The sequence below is a fragment of the Desmodus rotundus genome, chromosome 3 (genome assembly GCF_022682495.2).
Source record: "Desmodus rotundus isolate HL8 chromosome 3, HLdesRot8A.1, whole genome shotgun sequence".
Lineage (NCBI taxonomy): Eukaryota > Metazoa > Chordata > Mammalia > Chiroptera > Phyllostomidae > Desmodus > Desmodus rotundus.
In genome coordinates, this window is record NC_071389.1 from 30,139,529 (window position 1) to 30,155,404 (window position 15,876).

General features: G+C 40.6%; 2 protein-coding genes across 7 annotated transcripts in view; one reads left to right on the plus strand and one right to left on the minus strand.

Annotated features, from left to right (window-relative positions):
- The window catches only part of GPBP1L1 (GC-rich promoter binding protein 1 like 1), a 37,964-nt gene extending 27,718 nt beyond the window's left edge, over positions 1-10,246 (minus strand). For 2 of the 5 annotated variants that reach the window (XM_024571038.3, XM_024571036.3), the window contains exon 1: positions 9,525-9,681. The gene's annotated coding sequence lies outside the window, so the exon portion shown is untranslated. Of the gene's footprint in view, positions 1-4,508; positions 4,665-9,524; positions 9,682-10,032 lie in introns of those variants that run through there. The other 3 variants (XM_024571037.4, XM_045204184.3, XM_071220909.1) reach the window with 3 other exon arrangements.
- Positions 10,247-11,192: 946 nt separating this feature from the next.
- Positions 11,193-15,588, plus strand: TMEM69 (transmembrane protein 69). 2 transcript variants are annotated; one of them, XM_024571253.3, is made up of 3 exons: positions 11,193-11,278; positions 12,791-12,929; positions 14,565-15,588. In XM_024571253.3, exons 2-3 carry the CDS (start codon positions 12,888-12,890, stop codon positions 15,270-15,272), a joined length of 750 nt encoding a protein of 249 aa, XP_024427021.2. In that variant the 5' UTR covers positions 11,193-11,278; positions 12,791-12,887; the 3' UTR covers positions 15,273-15,588. The 2 variants fall into 2 exon arrangements, with proteins under 2 accessions (XP_024427021.2, XP_071077011.1); XM_071220910.1 differs by having other exon boundaries at positions 11,195-11,274.
- Positions 15,589-15,876: the final 288 nt, after the last annotated feature.

The following is a 15,876-nucleotide window of genomic DNA, read 5'->3' on the forward strand; positions in this document are numbered from 1 at the left end:
CCATGTTGGGTAAGGACAGCAGTGAAAGCCTGATTTGGATGGGTTCAAAATGGAAGGGATTATAGACTGCAAGGGCAAACAACTCCTCTGAGTACTGTAGAACAGAGAAAAGGGGTAGTAGCTAGAAGGAGACATAAAGTCAAAAGAAGTTTTTGGCCCTGGCTGGTGTGGCTTAGTGGATTGAGTGCTGACCTGCAAACCCAAAGGTTGCTGGTTCGATTCCCAGCCAGGGCACATGCCAGGGTTGCAGGATAGGTCCCTGGCTGACAGCGTATGAGAGGCAATCTATTCATTTATCTCTCACACATCAATGTCCCTCTCCCTCTAAACCAGCAAAGACTGGCCTTCAATAGGTTTGTACATACTTCATTTATTGTAACAGCAGGGAAGGCAGAATATTGAGGTACTACTACAGTGAGAGCTTAAGAATGTCTATTCTGATTGCTTCTATCTTCTCAATGAAGTGGAAACACAAGGTCTTCAGCTAAGAGTGAGGATGGGAGAGTGGGGGAAGGGAGGGAGCAGGTTTGCGAAGAATAAGGGTATGAAATGAGAACTGGAGAGTAAATGAACTATTAGTTAAGTACACTAGTTTAGCACAATAAAGGCCCATACTTATAAGTTATCATGACTTTAAAGTGAGATAGTTAGCATAGTTTTGTAGTTTAAATTATCTAGTCCATCATTATGTACTCTCTGAAGTCACTGGCTCTTTTCTGGAAGACCTGTATCCAATTCCCAAAACTCCAATCTCAGTAAAATACAAATCTTGCTTACTCTCTCTATTCATCACCCATGAAGTTGACAGTGGTTGAAGAAACACACAGAATCATGCTTGTAAACATTTCTGTTCTCTGCAACAACAACAAAAACACCCTGACCAATACACTCTCAAAGGCCAGAAACTTGTGACTCATCACCCTTAAAGGCTTACACACTGTTTACATGTACCTGGGCCAATCCCATCTTAAAATTCCTTCTCTTGGTTTCCCTGACATTACATCACTAGAGCAGGATTGCATCAAGGAATAAAATTTTGAAATGTTTTGATGATACAGGCTGCCAACTTTATACGGATGTGTAGAACTTAGAAAAGGGACAATTCATATTTAAAAAAAAAAAAAAAGGAAAATCGCCACCCATGCAATTGATAATAATCACAAGGGGCTGGGGAAACATCTGTCAGAGAGCAGCATGAGTGGTAACAACTGCATTAAGATACCCTAGTCCTCTCCCTGACCTGGGATTACTTCTTTTCTGATCTTTTCTTTTGTTCTGTAAATGTAACAGCTACTGGAAAGCTTTGATGCAGAACTTTTCTTATTTCTCTGGAATCTCTTCACCATCTCATTCATTTTCAAGCCATCAGTTCTCACCTCTAAGTGAGTGACTTAAATTCCTGCTTCATGAAGCATTATATTATACACAAACCTATACTCAAGACCCCATCACACTGCATTATTTTTACTTATTTACATACTTATCTCACCTACAAACAGGGAGCACTTAGTAGGTATTAATAGCAAATTAGATAATCTCTTAGGACATAGAGGATACCCATTAAATATTAATTTAAGAGATGCTGACAATTCTATCAATTAATATCTCTTCTATCTTACGGTTCTTAAGAGCTCTCCTTGAACATTCCTATTCCTTAAACTGCAGAGCCGAAGACTAACTCTTACATATCTTCACAGAGTCATTGTCCCTAATATTTCCTTTCCACATCTCATGAACTGGAAAGTGGAAAGAATACCACTTTCACTTCCTCTTAGGAACTGAGTAACCCTACAAGAGTCTATACTCATTTCCTAACTGTCTGTATATCAGTTTCCCTTCTAAATCTTCAATAAGGAAAACACTAGGGTTACTGGCCCTTACTCAGTTTTTTGATTCTCACATTTGATAACTCAGCACAAAAAGAGCCCAAAATCATTTTCCACCTTAGTATTTACTTAAAAAGCTTAAAAAAAAAAGATTTTACTTATTTGGAGAGAAGGGATCAGAGGGAGAAAGAGGGAGAGAAACATCGATCAGCTTCCTCTCGCAGGCCCCCAGCTGGGGACCTGGCCCACAACCCAGGCACGTGTCCTGACCAGGAATCAAACTGGCAACCTTTTGGTTCGCAGGTCAGCACTTAATCCACTGAGATACACCAGCAGGGCTGTTTTATTTTGTAAAGATTTTATTTATTTTTTATAGACATGGGAAGGGAAAGAGAAAGAAACAGAGAGAAACATTGATCGGTTGCATGCCCCAACTGGGGACCGAACTCACAAACCAGGCAGGTGCCTTGACCAGGGAAATCAAACCGGCAACTCCTGGCTTTGTAGGACAATGCCCAACCGAGTCACACCAATCAGGGCTACCTTAGTATATATTTTAATTTCACTAAAAAAATTCAAAAAGGACATAAAACGTGAGCAGTAATGAACCAAAAGAGGACATAAGACACCTTTAAGGTTTTTTCCACTATAGCATTTTCCCATTAAGAAAATACTTAACCACCGTTACTATATTGAGAAGTGAAGCCTGCTATTAGATGATTGGGGTCCAATAAACAGAAAAAGAATTCTATTCTAGTACAAACTTGATGACAATAAACTTATTTGTCAAAAAATGTAACTGAAAACTTTATATTACCATGCCCATAAGAGATACGCAAGTGCTCTGAAATAACATAAAGCACTACAGAAAACGTTACCTTGAAATCACTCACCAATTCCTACTTTAAAGACCTGAGTCAAATCATGAGATACTACTTCGTAATCTACTGACCTGGCAAAAACAAATTCTGTATTTATAAAGATGCAAAGCAACAAGGAATTCTCATATATTGCAGGTAGAAGTGTAAACCTGTACAACCACTTTAGAAAAGTTTGGCAAATACAAAATTGAAGTTGTGAAACCTCTACGACCCACCAATCTTAATCACACAAAACACAAGACAAAATGCCCAGGCCTTTTTCCAGATAAATTTCAAAAGGCTGAGAACTACTGCTTTTAAGAATTGGGAGAAGATAAAAGGGAAAATTCGTGTTTAAGATTATCTTAAAAAAAGATAAAGCATTCATTGAAGTTTTTCACTTGATTAGTCAGGAAATTACTCTAAATAGAAACATTAACAAAATCTAGAAGGAAGAAACGTGACAATTTTAAACATCAGGGTCGTTTGTTAAAAGAAACCATACTTAGGTAGATTAAGCAGAAAAAGAATTTATCAGGTATTGGGAGTTCAGAGAATGAATGAAAAAGCATCCTTAACTTGGCAAACATGCAGAAACTAAGTAAAGCTTAGTCAAAACCACAAACCAAGGTCACACCACAGAAGAGCCTCTTAGGAAACTGGCCCACTAGCATGGCCACTGCCACAAGCTAACAGAATGGATTCTAAACTGTCCTTGCTTCTTTGCACCTCTCACTCCAGATGCAAGAACCCAGTCATGTGTATCAGAGTTGCACAGCTGCCAGGGGCCCAGGACAGAAAGTATACGTACATAAGATGTGTGTATCTGTGTATGCATACAAGGTATAGACACACAGCCTTTCCAGTTTCTTCTCCCACTAAGATTCACAAAAAGGCAACACTGGAAGAGGGTTACAACAGTAAACAGACAAAAGGAACAACAAAGGATCACTTTAAAGCCCAACGAGTAGACTGCAACCCAAGAATCCTTCCAATTTTCCCATTAGTAATAAACTTTAACTGTGTGCCTTCTGCTTCATGTTCCAAAAAACATTTCCTGAAAGTAATTTCACGAAGTACAAAAATTTTAAAAACTAGAATTTATATTGCCCTGGCTTGTGTGGCTCAGTGGATTGAGCACCAGCCTGTGAACTGAAATGTCGGTGGTTCAATTCCCAGCCAGGGCACATGCCTGGGTTTTGGGCCAGGTCCCCCAGTTGGGGGTGTGTGAGAAGCAATCCATCCATGTATCTCTTGCACACTGATGTTTCTCTCTCATTCTCCCTCCCTTCCCCTCTCTCTAAAAGTAAATAAATAAAATCTTTAAAAATAAAATTTATAATCTTTCTCAGATAATCTCCTTTCCAATATTTTGTCTCTCAAAATCACAAACACTTGCTGCAATCATACCTAAAATTATCATCCCACTAGTAGAAATGGAATTCACTGAAATCCCAACAGTTCCAAATAAGAATAGTATCATACACACACATATTTACTATTTAATGCAATCTGACATTAAAATTGCCTCTAAGATTCTGATAACTAAGCGGATTAGATTTATTCAAGTTTCTGAAACTAAGGTTTTAGAACCAGAAAAAAATGTTTTCATAGAATTTACTCACAAAGTCACTATATCAACTCCCCTGCAAACAGGTTATTCAGTAGTAATATTTGCAGCTATATTGGCCCTCAAAGGCTCCAAATTCCCTATAAAAATAATAGACTTGTCACATTTTAAAAACTACAGTTTTCATAACTGACATTTAAGAGTAGTGACTACTATATCACAAGATACACGTTTTTACTTCATTTTACTTACAAGTATTTCTAGAAACTTCTTCTCAATAACAAGCTTTTGCTTCCCATGCAAACATTACTTTTACAGTAGAAGAGCAGACTCTGGATCTAGCCGGCTCTGCCATTTACTAGCTGTGTGACTTTCGGCAAGTTACTTCACTATTTTTGCTTCAAATCCTTATCTGTAATTTGAAAACTGTTGGGAAGTTGATGGTTAAATGAGTGAATATATGTAGTGTTAAAAATGCAGTTTCTAAAAGAAAATTTCAGACAAAATAGGATGAGAAAACTATTCAGTAGTAACCAAAATCAGTACACAAAACCAGTGTAAACCCAGCATCCTTACCTCAATTTTTATAACACAATAAATATATACTATAGAGAAAAAAAGGACAGAAAACAAATTACCTGAAAAATTAATATTGAATGGGGCCTGGGGCGGGGGAATTCCCAAACGCACAGAATCACCTATGAAATTAGTTACATCTCCTCATTGTTCCTCCTCAAAGCCAATCTCAATCTAAGCCTCTATATCCAACCACCAATTTACAGGAAATCAGGAAAATCTAGAATATAGGAAACTTAGGCAGGACAAATGACCTGGCTTCTTTAACAAAGTGCAAGGAGGAGCCCTGGCTGGTGTGGTTCAATGGGCTGAGCCACTGACTGCTGGTGGGGGGGGGGGGGGCCCATGCCTGGTTTGTGGGCATGCAAGAGGCAATGGATATGTCAATGTTTCTCTCCCTCTCTTTCCCTTAAAAAGAAAAACAAACAACCCCCCCATGAAATCTTTTAAAAAAGTGTAAGAAAAAAAGAGAGAAGAAATATACAAATTAAGAGGCTTGAAAGAACATCAGTTAATTACAGTGTAAGGACCTGGATTCTAATTGGGGGGAAAAAAACCCTTGAAAAATTAACAGAAACATATCTAAGAAAAACAAAACAAAACCTCCACGTGCAGTGATCTGTTCAGATTTCACTCGATTGGTAAAAGGATATTCATTAAAAACAATTTCAGCCTTGGTGTGGGCCTGTGGACCAAAGGATCACCAGACCAGTTCAATTCCCAGTCAGGGAAAATGCCTGGGTTGCGGGCCAGGTCTCCAGTCCAGTTGCCGGCACACAGGAGGCAACCACACACTGATGTTTCTCTCCCCCCCTTCTCTATCTCCCTTTCCCTCTCTCTGAAAGTGAATAAAATAAAATCTTAAAAAACAAAACAACAATTTCAGACAATTCAACGATTATGAATTGCTTGCTATTTCAGGCATTGTTTTAAGAACGCTACAAATAGCATTTCATTAACCACAGTAACCCTATGAGGTACTACTGTCCCTATTTAACAGAGGAAGAAACAGACACTGAAACCTCATCTAAAACTCCCCCAAGGTCATAAAGCTGTAAGTGGCAATGCTGAGATTTAAACTCAGGCTATAAAGCTGGTACCCTTAATTACCACATTAAACTATCTCTCTACATGATGTGATGGAAACAGCACTTTGGAATCTGATAAAACTGCCGAAACTCCCATCTCTCCTTATGTTATATAAGTTATTTAACTTCTCAGAACCTCTGCACACTCACTTGCAGAAGAGTTAATGTTTATTTTAAAGTGTTTTAAAAAATAATGACATACACTGGACTGCATTACAGCCTCTAGCTTACAAAGCCCACAATAAATGGTTCTCACTACCCTTCCTGGAAAAACTAATTAAAAAGTAGAGCTAATGATTTCATAAACACATAGCAGAAACAGTGGAACAGCTCTACCTTTTAATTAACTAACCAAAGAGCACCCAAACCAACTTTTCAACATACTTATAAACTCCAAGAATAGCAATAATTCAGAAAAGTGTTTTATACAATGAAATGTACACTTATAATCAGCAGAAACAAAAGTTTGCAATCTAAATGTAAAGTATAGCCAAACTTATATGAATCTGATTTTTTCTAAACAAACCAAAGTTATTCCACACAAACAGACCTATTGCTTAGAAAGTTTACTAACACTCTGTTTATGCTGATGATTCTCTAGCCTGATGTCTGCTTAATATAAGGCAAAGTATTTTCATCATAGGAAAGGAAGGTAAATTTAATGAGTCTGTCAAAAAATCAACTTCTTAAAAGACAGCTTTCTATGTTGGTATCCTATGAATATTTTTGTGCTTCTTCGTTTAACTAATAAGTTATTTGGTGGCAGAAATGTTTTAAGGCCACCTAGGTATTCCTGGCACCTAGCATGCTGAAATTGGTACCATAAAGCCTCTAGCATTTCTTAGAAGAATGATTGACAAGATTTGTCTAAGAAACTGAAAAATAATTTGCCCAAAAGATCAATTAAAGGCTGTTTGCTTTAATAAAGGAAAATAACTATTAGAACCTTTTAAATATTTGCCTAGTGTATTTGAAATCACCTATACAAGTTCAATTTACTTAACAATAGTAATATTTTACCTCTTTAGTTAAGATACGCCTTCGGACAAAAGTTCAGCTCTGCTTACTGAACTGTGTTTCAAGGTTGACTGTAGTCAGTTTTGTTTTGGGCAGACTTCAGTGGGAAATAAAAAGATCAGAGTTGGATTTAGATGTGACTTGGGCAGCTAGGTTTCAGCAGAAACACATATTAATTCCAGGCAATAGAATAAATAGTCATTTACCTAAGCACACTCACACCCCCCCACCCCGGGGTTGAAAAACCATAAATATACCAAAGTTTATCTTTTCTATGAACTACATTTCCAGTTGGAATCCTTTAAAATTGTGTGTCTCAACTTTTCAATAGTCTTATTTTCATGGTTCAAGGCAGCAGTCATAATTGGTTAATTAAGCACAATGACTTTTAGAAACAGATTGCTTAACTTTGAATACAGGCTCTATTACCCACTCGCTGGATGAGTCTTAGGACTTATTTTTCTCAACTAAAAAATGAAGGGGTAAAACAATATTTACCTTATAGGAATAACAAATTAATAAATATGAAGTACGTTGAGCAACACTCCTTGGCACATTAGTCACCACTGTTATTAAGTGTATACAATTCAATCATAGAACAGATATGCAACCTGCTGAAGTCTGATTCAGAATTGTTTTATCTTTACTTGAGCATTTAAAAATGACTTATAAGCAGAAATGTACCCCAGATATCTTACTATTACAAACTTATTAAAACGGTGGCATGTGCTGTCCTCAGCCAAGCTTTTAAACAGCCACTGATGGAGGAAACTACATAGTTCAATTCATCCAAAACATGAAAGGCTTCACAGCACTTTCCCCCAAAATTTCAAGAGCTCTAAGACACTACCCAGAATCAACTGAAAGAATATTTGTCTCAACATATAAAAACCATGAGTACCCTGGGGGAAAAAAATACATTAAAGTTTCATCTAAATTAATCCAGTACATAACGATGGCAAAAACCAAACTGACTTGTAATTTCTATAAAGCACTTTAAGTGTTTCTTTCTTGTTAAACCACCAAAATAAGACTAACAACAACAACAACAAAAAACCCTAAAAGAACTGACAAAAATAAACTTTTGTGTTGAAAGAATGTAGGAAGGTAAACTGAAACTCACTCCCTAGGGAAGATGACAGTTTACTATTAATTGCAAAGTTCTCATTCACATTTTATTATCTTTTAGACAGACTGCAACTTGAAACTCAAGCACCTTCCCAAACACTGAAGTTAACTGTTTCTTGTTTCCACTCTATGCCTTTTTGTTTTCAGTTAGACTTCTGGATCTTATGGTTCAAAAAAAAAAGCAAACAAAAAGAGAGTCTTTTGTTTAAAAGGGCACAAAAACCAGGCACTCCACAGCTGAAGTTTGTTTTCAGTTGTCTGCACGCTTCTAATAAATGTCCCAAACTTAACAGCACTCTGATTCCCTTTCAAGTATTACACATAAAAGACTTTAGAAAGAGCTAGCAGTCCACCAAATTACAAATCTAAGTCTACTGAAAACTCCCACTTTACTTTTGGATGGGGTTCTAACTATAACACAAACCACCCATGAACTCCGTTTTTCCCAAGCAATAAATACCAACGTGAAAAGCAAGTATTTCAACAAATAAGACAAACCAACCTCGGAGCACAAAGTTGGCTGATTAATACTACAGCATAATTTCAAAACTATAAGCAACTACAACAAACAAACAAACCCCGCACCCACTCTTATGTAAACTTCTGGAGTAAGCAAAGTTCTTTGGCCTCACCTTGCTTTTCACCTACCAAGGACTCTTCAAGATAAACCATCAGTTGCAAGAAGATCAAAAGATCAAAAGATTCAGTTGTTGTTCCCGTAAGTGAAACGACTAAAAATTTCAGACGGCTTAACGTATTTAAGTTACCGAAGCTCAGGGCACTTCCCCAAGCTACAGCCATTTTAGATTCAGCCTTTCTTTTGAATTTCACGGCGGGGGGGCGGGGGGAGGGGTGAGAGGTAGATTTAAAACAGAAAAAAAAATTTTTTCGTTATACTTCGAAATCTACCAGCCTTTTTTCGGGGGTGGGGGAGTTAGGAGGTGAAGAGACAATCTAAATCAACGAAAATACCTCGCTACCAAAGAGAACCAGAACGCTGGGGGCTAAAGGATTTTCCCCCTTCACATACCCCACGTTTGACTTACACAGCTATTTCCTTAGATTTTCCTCCATTGGAAAAAAGCCGTTGGCTCTAATTTAAGATGAAAAAGAAACCCGTAAACCAAGTCACTCAACCGCCAGGGCGAAACGCCTGGAGAGGAGCCAGAGAGCCGCAGGTGAGCGTTCCGACCCGCAGACCAAAGTTAAAGTAGGAGCACTCCGGCGGAGACGCGGCGACGCTCGCGCCCAAAGCGCTACGCGCGGGGGGAGGTGCGCGGTGCGAGCCGCGAGACCCGCGGGCTCCGCTCCCCTTCCCGGGACCGACCTACACCCAACCACCTGTGTGAGAGCTTCCTTCAACTTGTTTCAACAGCCAGCCGGCCAGGCACCGGGCGGAGTCCCGCACCGGCAAGACCCTAGCTCTCCTATTACCCCATGGTCTGGAACTCCTACTCACCAGGCAGCGGCCGGGCTACGGCTAGGGCCCAAACGCGGAGTCTGAGGGTGCGTCCTCAGCTTCCTGATCCCGCAGAGCTGTAGAGCTCACAACCATAACAAAGCTCTTCCCAAAATGGCTGCCCGGCCCACAAGACCCAGGAGGGGGAAGAGCTGGTGGAGGGGGAGGAGCGACCCCGCCCCCCACACGCCCACCCACCCCCACCGCCCACTGGGGGACGCAGGCGCACGCGCCCTGTTCTGATGACCCTGCCCTCGCCCCGCGCCGTCAACGTTCGGGCGCGTGAACGGCAGTTATTCCTCGCCCCGCCCCCCAGCTCTTTCCGCCTCGGCTACAGGCGGCGGCCATCCGAGTTTGGTACTTCCCTCTTGCCCCTGCCCAACGTTAGGGCCTGGAGGTGTGTCAATGATTGGGTGGTGTGTATATGTGTACCCGGCTTTCCCCGCCCCTTCGTTCTTCGTTACCCTCCCACACCTCACCTCTGGGCAAGCACCCGTCTTCAAATTACCTCTACAAGTACTAGCAAACCGGTTTCGCAGGAGCAAGCGATTTCCGACCCTTTCCTACCTTCCGCTCCTTCACGTGCGCGTGTCGCTAAGACTCCAGCCCCCAGCTGGCCACAGCGCCGAGCTCTTGAGGCCTGCGCGGCTGGGTTCGACGCACTACCCGCTGGGAGTAGTAGTTCCGCCAGATGGCTGGCGTCACGCCCCCGACCCAGCACAGCGCGGATTTCTGGCTTCACTTCCTGGCGGAGAAGCTGTTCTCCGACCCAAAGTCTCATTGGGTATAGCACGACGGGAAGGGGCGGTGCTGCCATGACAGACAAAGAAGGAAATAAAAAGTGAAAGCCTATCCCGACTGGAAGTGGTTACTGTTATGCAGAATTTGCCGTGAGCCCCTCCCTCACTGGAAGCTAAACCACATGATGGCCTGCGGCCAGAAAGCTGAACTATCCAGATGGAGGAGGAATGGAGGAACTGGCCAGCGTGGGCCCCTTGAGCTGTCCTCTTGTCTTAAGGCCGCTCAAATTGCTTGGTGTTGATCCCCTTTGATAGACTGTAAAATGGAGGTCCCGAGAAGGGAACGGACTAGTCCAGGGTCACATAGCCGACAAAAGTTAAAGTGAAGGGGGACGAATGGTCTTTATGAATCACCCCCAAAGCTCTTACCACCACACCTTTCATGGGGGTGAAAATCCTGCCTCTTGTGCTCGTTATTTCATAATCAAGTTTCCAGGTCCCAGCAAGAGGAAGTAGACAAGTTCTTTATTTTCTTAAACGGTATTAGTAATTCGGGACCCTAATGCGCAGATGTGTCCCGTCGATCCTAGAAACCCTGTTGTTATGTAAACTAAAAGGTGAGTTTCAGAGGTGACAGGCAAATTGGCCAAGTCACACTTGGCTTAGACTCCAAACCTTTTCTACCTTCCACCATCACTCTGAGATTGTTTCAGTAGTTGCTCTTTACCTACCCGAACTGGCTGGGAAACCTAGAATAGAGAGAGGCAAAGATCGTTCAGCTATCCTACAGACTTCAAAAGTCTGCTTTCTCTAGAATTAAGAGTGGACCCAAGACGGAAAGGAAAGCCCAGCATGGGAACCACTTTGCGCTGGTCCAGTTCCCACCCGGAATCATTTTTTTTCGGTTGCCAGGAAGTTGGGGAGTATCTAATCCCACTTGCCGGAAGTTCCTTTTCAGGAGTACCTGGTTGTTCTAGCAGCTCAACTTTCCATCTTCCCGCGCGACACCGGCAAGTGAGTAGCAGGGCTGCTGTGAGAGGTGCAGGTTGAGAAGGGGGGGGGCACTAAGAGTTGGCAGTAAGTGAGAGCTGCGGGCATTGTTGGGAAAAGTTTACCGAGGATCATTGTGTCCAGACCCCACTTCCTTTCTCAGATGTAGGCCTGCAGTTTGCAACTTTTTCTTTTGGGGCAGTGTGCATATGAACGTTTTCTCCTGAATTGAGCGGATTACCCCTTGGATCTGCCCTTAATTCCCTCACCAGTTGGCTGTCCCCGGGCTTTCATTTATTCGCGTTAAGTCATGAGTTGTAAAGCACATATCACGGTGCATAGGGAATTCCTAAGGTAGAGGGAGCGCTGAGATTTTAAGTGGGGGTGGTCCAGAAGGCCCGTACACAGACGATTTGAGCAAAGGTGTGCGTGAGCCCTGCAGATAAATGTGTGTCTAGGAGTCAGGAGGTGTATGTGGTAGATTTTAAGATCTACTCAGAGGCCCAGCATAACTTAACTTCCTGCTTGCTTCCTATGTATAGAATGAAGGCATTGACCAGTATACAGGAGCTGTCAGATCTGTGATCAAGAAATTAGTCCATTAAAATTGTTAATGAAGTGGCAACTGTGGCTTTGGATTTCTGTAGACACCTCATTCTCCAGGTTAAGAATGGGACTCGCTAAGACATCGGGATTCGCATTTTCAGTCACATACTGGTTGCTTATATCAGACAGGGTTCTTAACCATTCCGTCTTGTGTAAGGAGGAAATAATAGCTGAAGAGTTGTTTTTTTAGTGATCTCTTTGTGTCAGGGACAGTTCTCAGCTCTTTATGTGTATTAACTGACTTAATTTTTACAACGACCCTGTGTAGTTACTATAATCCTTATTTTTAAAGGTAAGTGAACTGCACCACAGCAAGATTACATAACTTGTCCAAAGTCATATAGCTAATAAGTGGTTGATCCAGATTGTTTGATTCCAAAGTCTGTGCTCTAGCTTAACGGGCTAACAGTCTCTCAGCACCAAGCTGATATGGTTATTGTATTAAATGAGTTAATGCACGTAAAACATATAGCTACACTGTCTGGTTGACAGCTGAATTGTATTACTATGTCATCATTTTGAGCTGTAAAGTCCCAAAATAGATAACTAAGGGGGGGGGAAAAAGAGAACAGAGATGCTATGACCTCCAGTTTTAAAAATGAGAAAATTATCACTTCAAGGAAGCAATTTATCTAAGGTCACACAACTGGAAAATGATGGAGGTGCACGCCCCCAAGAGAGGACCCAGGCATGTGTGACCGGGAATCAAACTGGCAACTTTTCAGTTTGCAGGCCTGAGCTCAACCCTCTGAGCCCAGCCAGGGCTGTGCATTACTCTTTTCAGAGAAGGAAAGAATCTATTAACATGTTACTGAGTTTTTGAAAATATTAGTTAATGATTGTTCTCAAAGGAAACTTATATGGAAGAAATTATTACTTTAAAAAATTATAAAATGAAGAAAATTAAGTGACATTTTATTTTGTACACAGCAACATGCTTCTGATTCAGCGCGCCCACTTAGCTGTAAAAATACATTGATCTGAACTACCTGGCATCCTCCTGAACAAGACTTCATTAGGGTCCAGTATGTTTCACTTCATCCAGAAGTTTTCTCAAGCATCTTCAAAGGTTGGTTTATTTAGCAAATATTTGAGCACTACTTGCCAGGCATGGTCTGGCTGGGCAATGGCAGTGAAAGAGAGGACAAAAAAATCCTGTCCTCATATATTTGGGGGTGAGGATGGGGGTAAAATACAAAAAAGTAAAATATTTAATATGTCAAGTGGTAAGTGCTGTGGAGAATTATAAAGCAGAGGAAGGAAACACATTGTCAACAACAGACTTACGATTACACTTTTTATAAACAGGGTGGTCAGAAGTTAGGGAATGAGCCATGCAAGTAGCTCAGGGAAGAACAATCTAGATGAAAGGAAAAAGGAGGCCCCAAGATGGAATTATTCCTAGCATTTTGAGAAATTGCCGAGATTCTTAAATAACTGTTTCATTTTTCCTTTCATCTAACACTTCTTGAGTTACGGTTGATCTGTTGGTTGAAGTCTGTAATCTGCTCACTAAAGCACAGAATCAGCAGGGAAGGTTATTTGGCCATATAACATGAAAGACACTGGGGACTTTCTTTTTTTAAGGCAAAGAAAAAAATATGCCCTTGGCTCTTGAGTCTATTCAGACAAGTAAACACAATTTTAATTCACTGTGAGAATTATAGTGGAAGTGCACATAGGGTACTTACAGGAGCATTAAACCAGATGAAAGTTTTAAGCTGAATTTGGAAAGACAAGTTCCCAGATAGTAAAATAGTAAGCCAGTATTCTAGGCAGGGACGTAGAAAAGCATGAAGCTATGAAAAGTATGAAGTGTCCATAAAGCTAAATGGGAAGGTAGATTGATTTTCTCTACATTAATAGAATACCTGCCCTGGCTGGTGTGGCTCCATGGATTGAGCACTGGCCTACGAACCCAAAGGTCACTGGTTCAATTCCCAGTCAGGGCACATGCCTGGGTTGTGGGCCAGGCCCCCAGCTGGGGGGTGTGCGAGAGGCAACCGATTGATGTATTTCTCACACATCAGATGTTTCTCTTTTTCCCTCCTTTTCCCTTCTCTAAAAATAAATAAATATTAAAAAAAAAGAATTCCCAGTGATTAGTGCAACTGCTTTTGCAATTTATAAATAGGAGAGGCAGTTTAGAATGCCAAAAAGTGAACATCTAGTTTTTACCTGTTCTTTGAGATATTTTTCTCATGGGATAAGATTAACGGTAAGCCAAAACATTAGCTTCTATTCAGTAGTTTCTTTTGCATTTTGTATAGCTGTTAATACTCTTAGCCGGCAATAACGTCACTATGTAGTCCAACCTTTCTGTAAAGTTCAGTGTGCTAACTTTGAAGAAGGTAGATAATTTGTTTTTATTTTATTTATTTATTTTTAAAGCCTTTATTTTTTTAAAGATTTTATTTATTGATTTTGAGAGAGAGGGGAAGAGAAGGAGAAAGAGGAGAGAACTATCAATGTGTTGTTGCCTCTCACATGCCCCCTACTGGAGTCCTGGCCCACAACTCAGGCATGTGCCCTGACTGGGAATTGAACTGGTTACCCTCTGGTTCGCAGCCCACGCTCAATCCATTGAGCTATACCAGCCAGGGCAATAAAATATTTTTATATTGTTCTATCTTGGGATTAACTAAGACATTGGTGATTTTTTAAAAAAATCTATTTTTGTCTTCTGGTTTTATTTTCTCTGTAGATGCTGAAGTATCCTTTCATGGTCGGACTAGGAGCCAGCAGGAGAACAGAAATACTTTCTCTCAAGACATGTCTCCAGCAGAACTTTTCACCTTTGTTTCTAAGGCCTTTGCCCTTCTCATCCTTTCTAGTGTGTATGAACAAGACACAATACTATCATACTTCTCCATGCAGCTTTAAAAAGCACAAGCCAGTACTTCCAGCCAGGCCACCAAAAACTATCATGTACCTGCCTGACAGCCCAAAGCCAGCATTATATGTATCTCTGGCGGGACTAGTCCCCTTCTTTGCGCCACCACTGATCATGCTGATGACAAAGACTTATATCCCCGTGTTAGCTTTTACTCAGATGGCTTACGGAGCGAGTTTCCTATCTTTCTTGGGAGGGATCAGATGGGGTTTTGCTCTGCCAGAAGGCAGTCCAGCCAAACTAGACTTACTCAATTTAGCTACTAGTACAGCTCCTGTTGTGTTTTCATGGTTAGCCTTCCTTGTTTCTGAAAGGCTCAGTGAAGCTATAGTCACAGTAATAATAGGTTTGGGGATAGCATTACATAATGAATTTTTTCTCTTGCCACATTATCCCAACTGGTTCAAAGCCCTGAGGATAGTAATCACTTTAGTCGCCATTTTATCATTTGTAATCACTTTACTACTTAAAAATATTTATCCAGAGAAAGGACCCAAAAGACCCGGTCAAGTAGAATAAGTATAAAACTACCCTGTAGATGACGTTAGTTGGTTGTAAGCCTTGTAAGGTTGTTTTGCATCTCCTTTTTCTTCTACTACAGTTTAACTCTGTTTCCCACCAATGATAATTTAGTCACATTTTTTTTGATTTCTAGAAATCTTTATTTCATAGGACTTGTGTGATCAACAGCATGAAAATCCCTAACAAGTCCTTTTCATGTCACATTAGGTTACAGTTCTCATTCAGTCTTATGCGTTATATAGTTGTCCACTCATACATTTCAATGTTTTAATTATTCTGAAAAATGTAAAATAAAAAAAATGAAGAAACCTCTTTTGCTAGAGCTTATGATCACTGAAAAAACACACATTCTCCCATTTCAAGAGAGTAATTTCAATCTATGAATGTCTGAAAATAATAAGTGGTTCTAGGGTGGAGTTTTCATTTAAGTTGCCCCTGGTAATTGCATTTCCAAGTTCATTTTACCTGGTATAACTCAGTTATATGAACTGAAAGGATCTTTGGCTCTAAAGTCATTTGGGAGTAGTGTCACAAGGGCAAGTCATGTTTAAAAAGAAGATGGATACATTTTCCAGTTTTTATCAGATTATTTGGAAGAGTA

Excerpts from the sequence above, each read along its gene's own strand:
- TMEM69 (XM_024571253.3), top strand. The coding sequence starts at position 12,888 with ATGTTTCACTTCATCCAGAAGTTTTCTCAAGCATCTTCAAAG. Across the intron at positions 12,930-14,564 it reads TTTCTCAAGCATCTTCAAAG|ATGCTGAAGTATCCTTTCAT; the intron begins GTTGGTTTATTT and ends TTTTCTCTGTAG.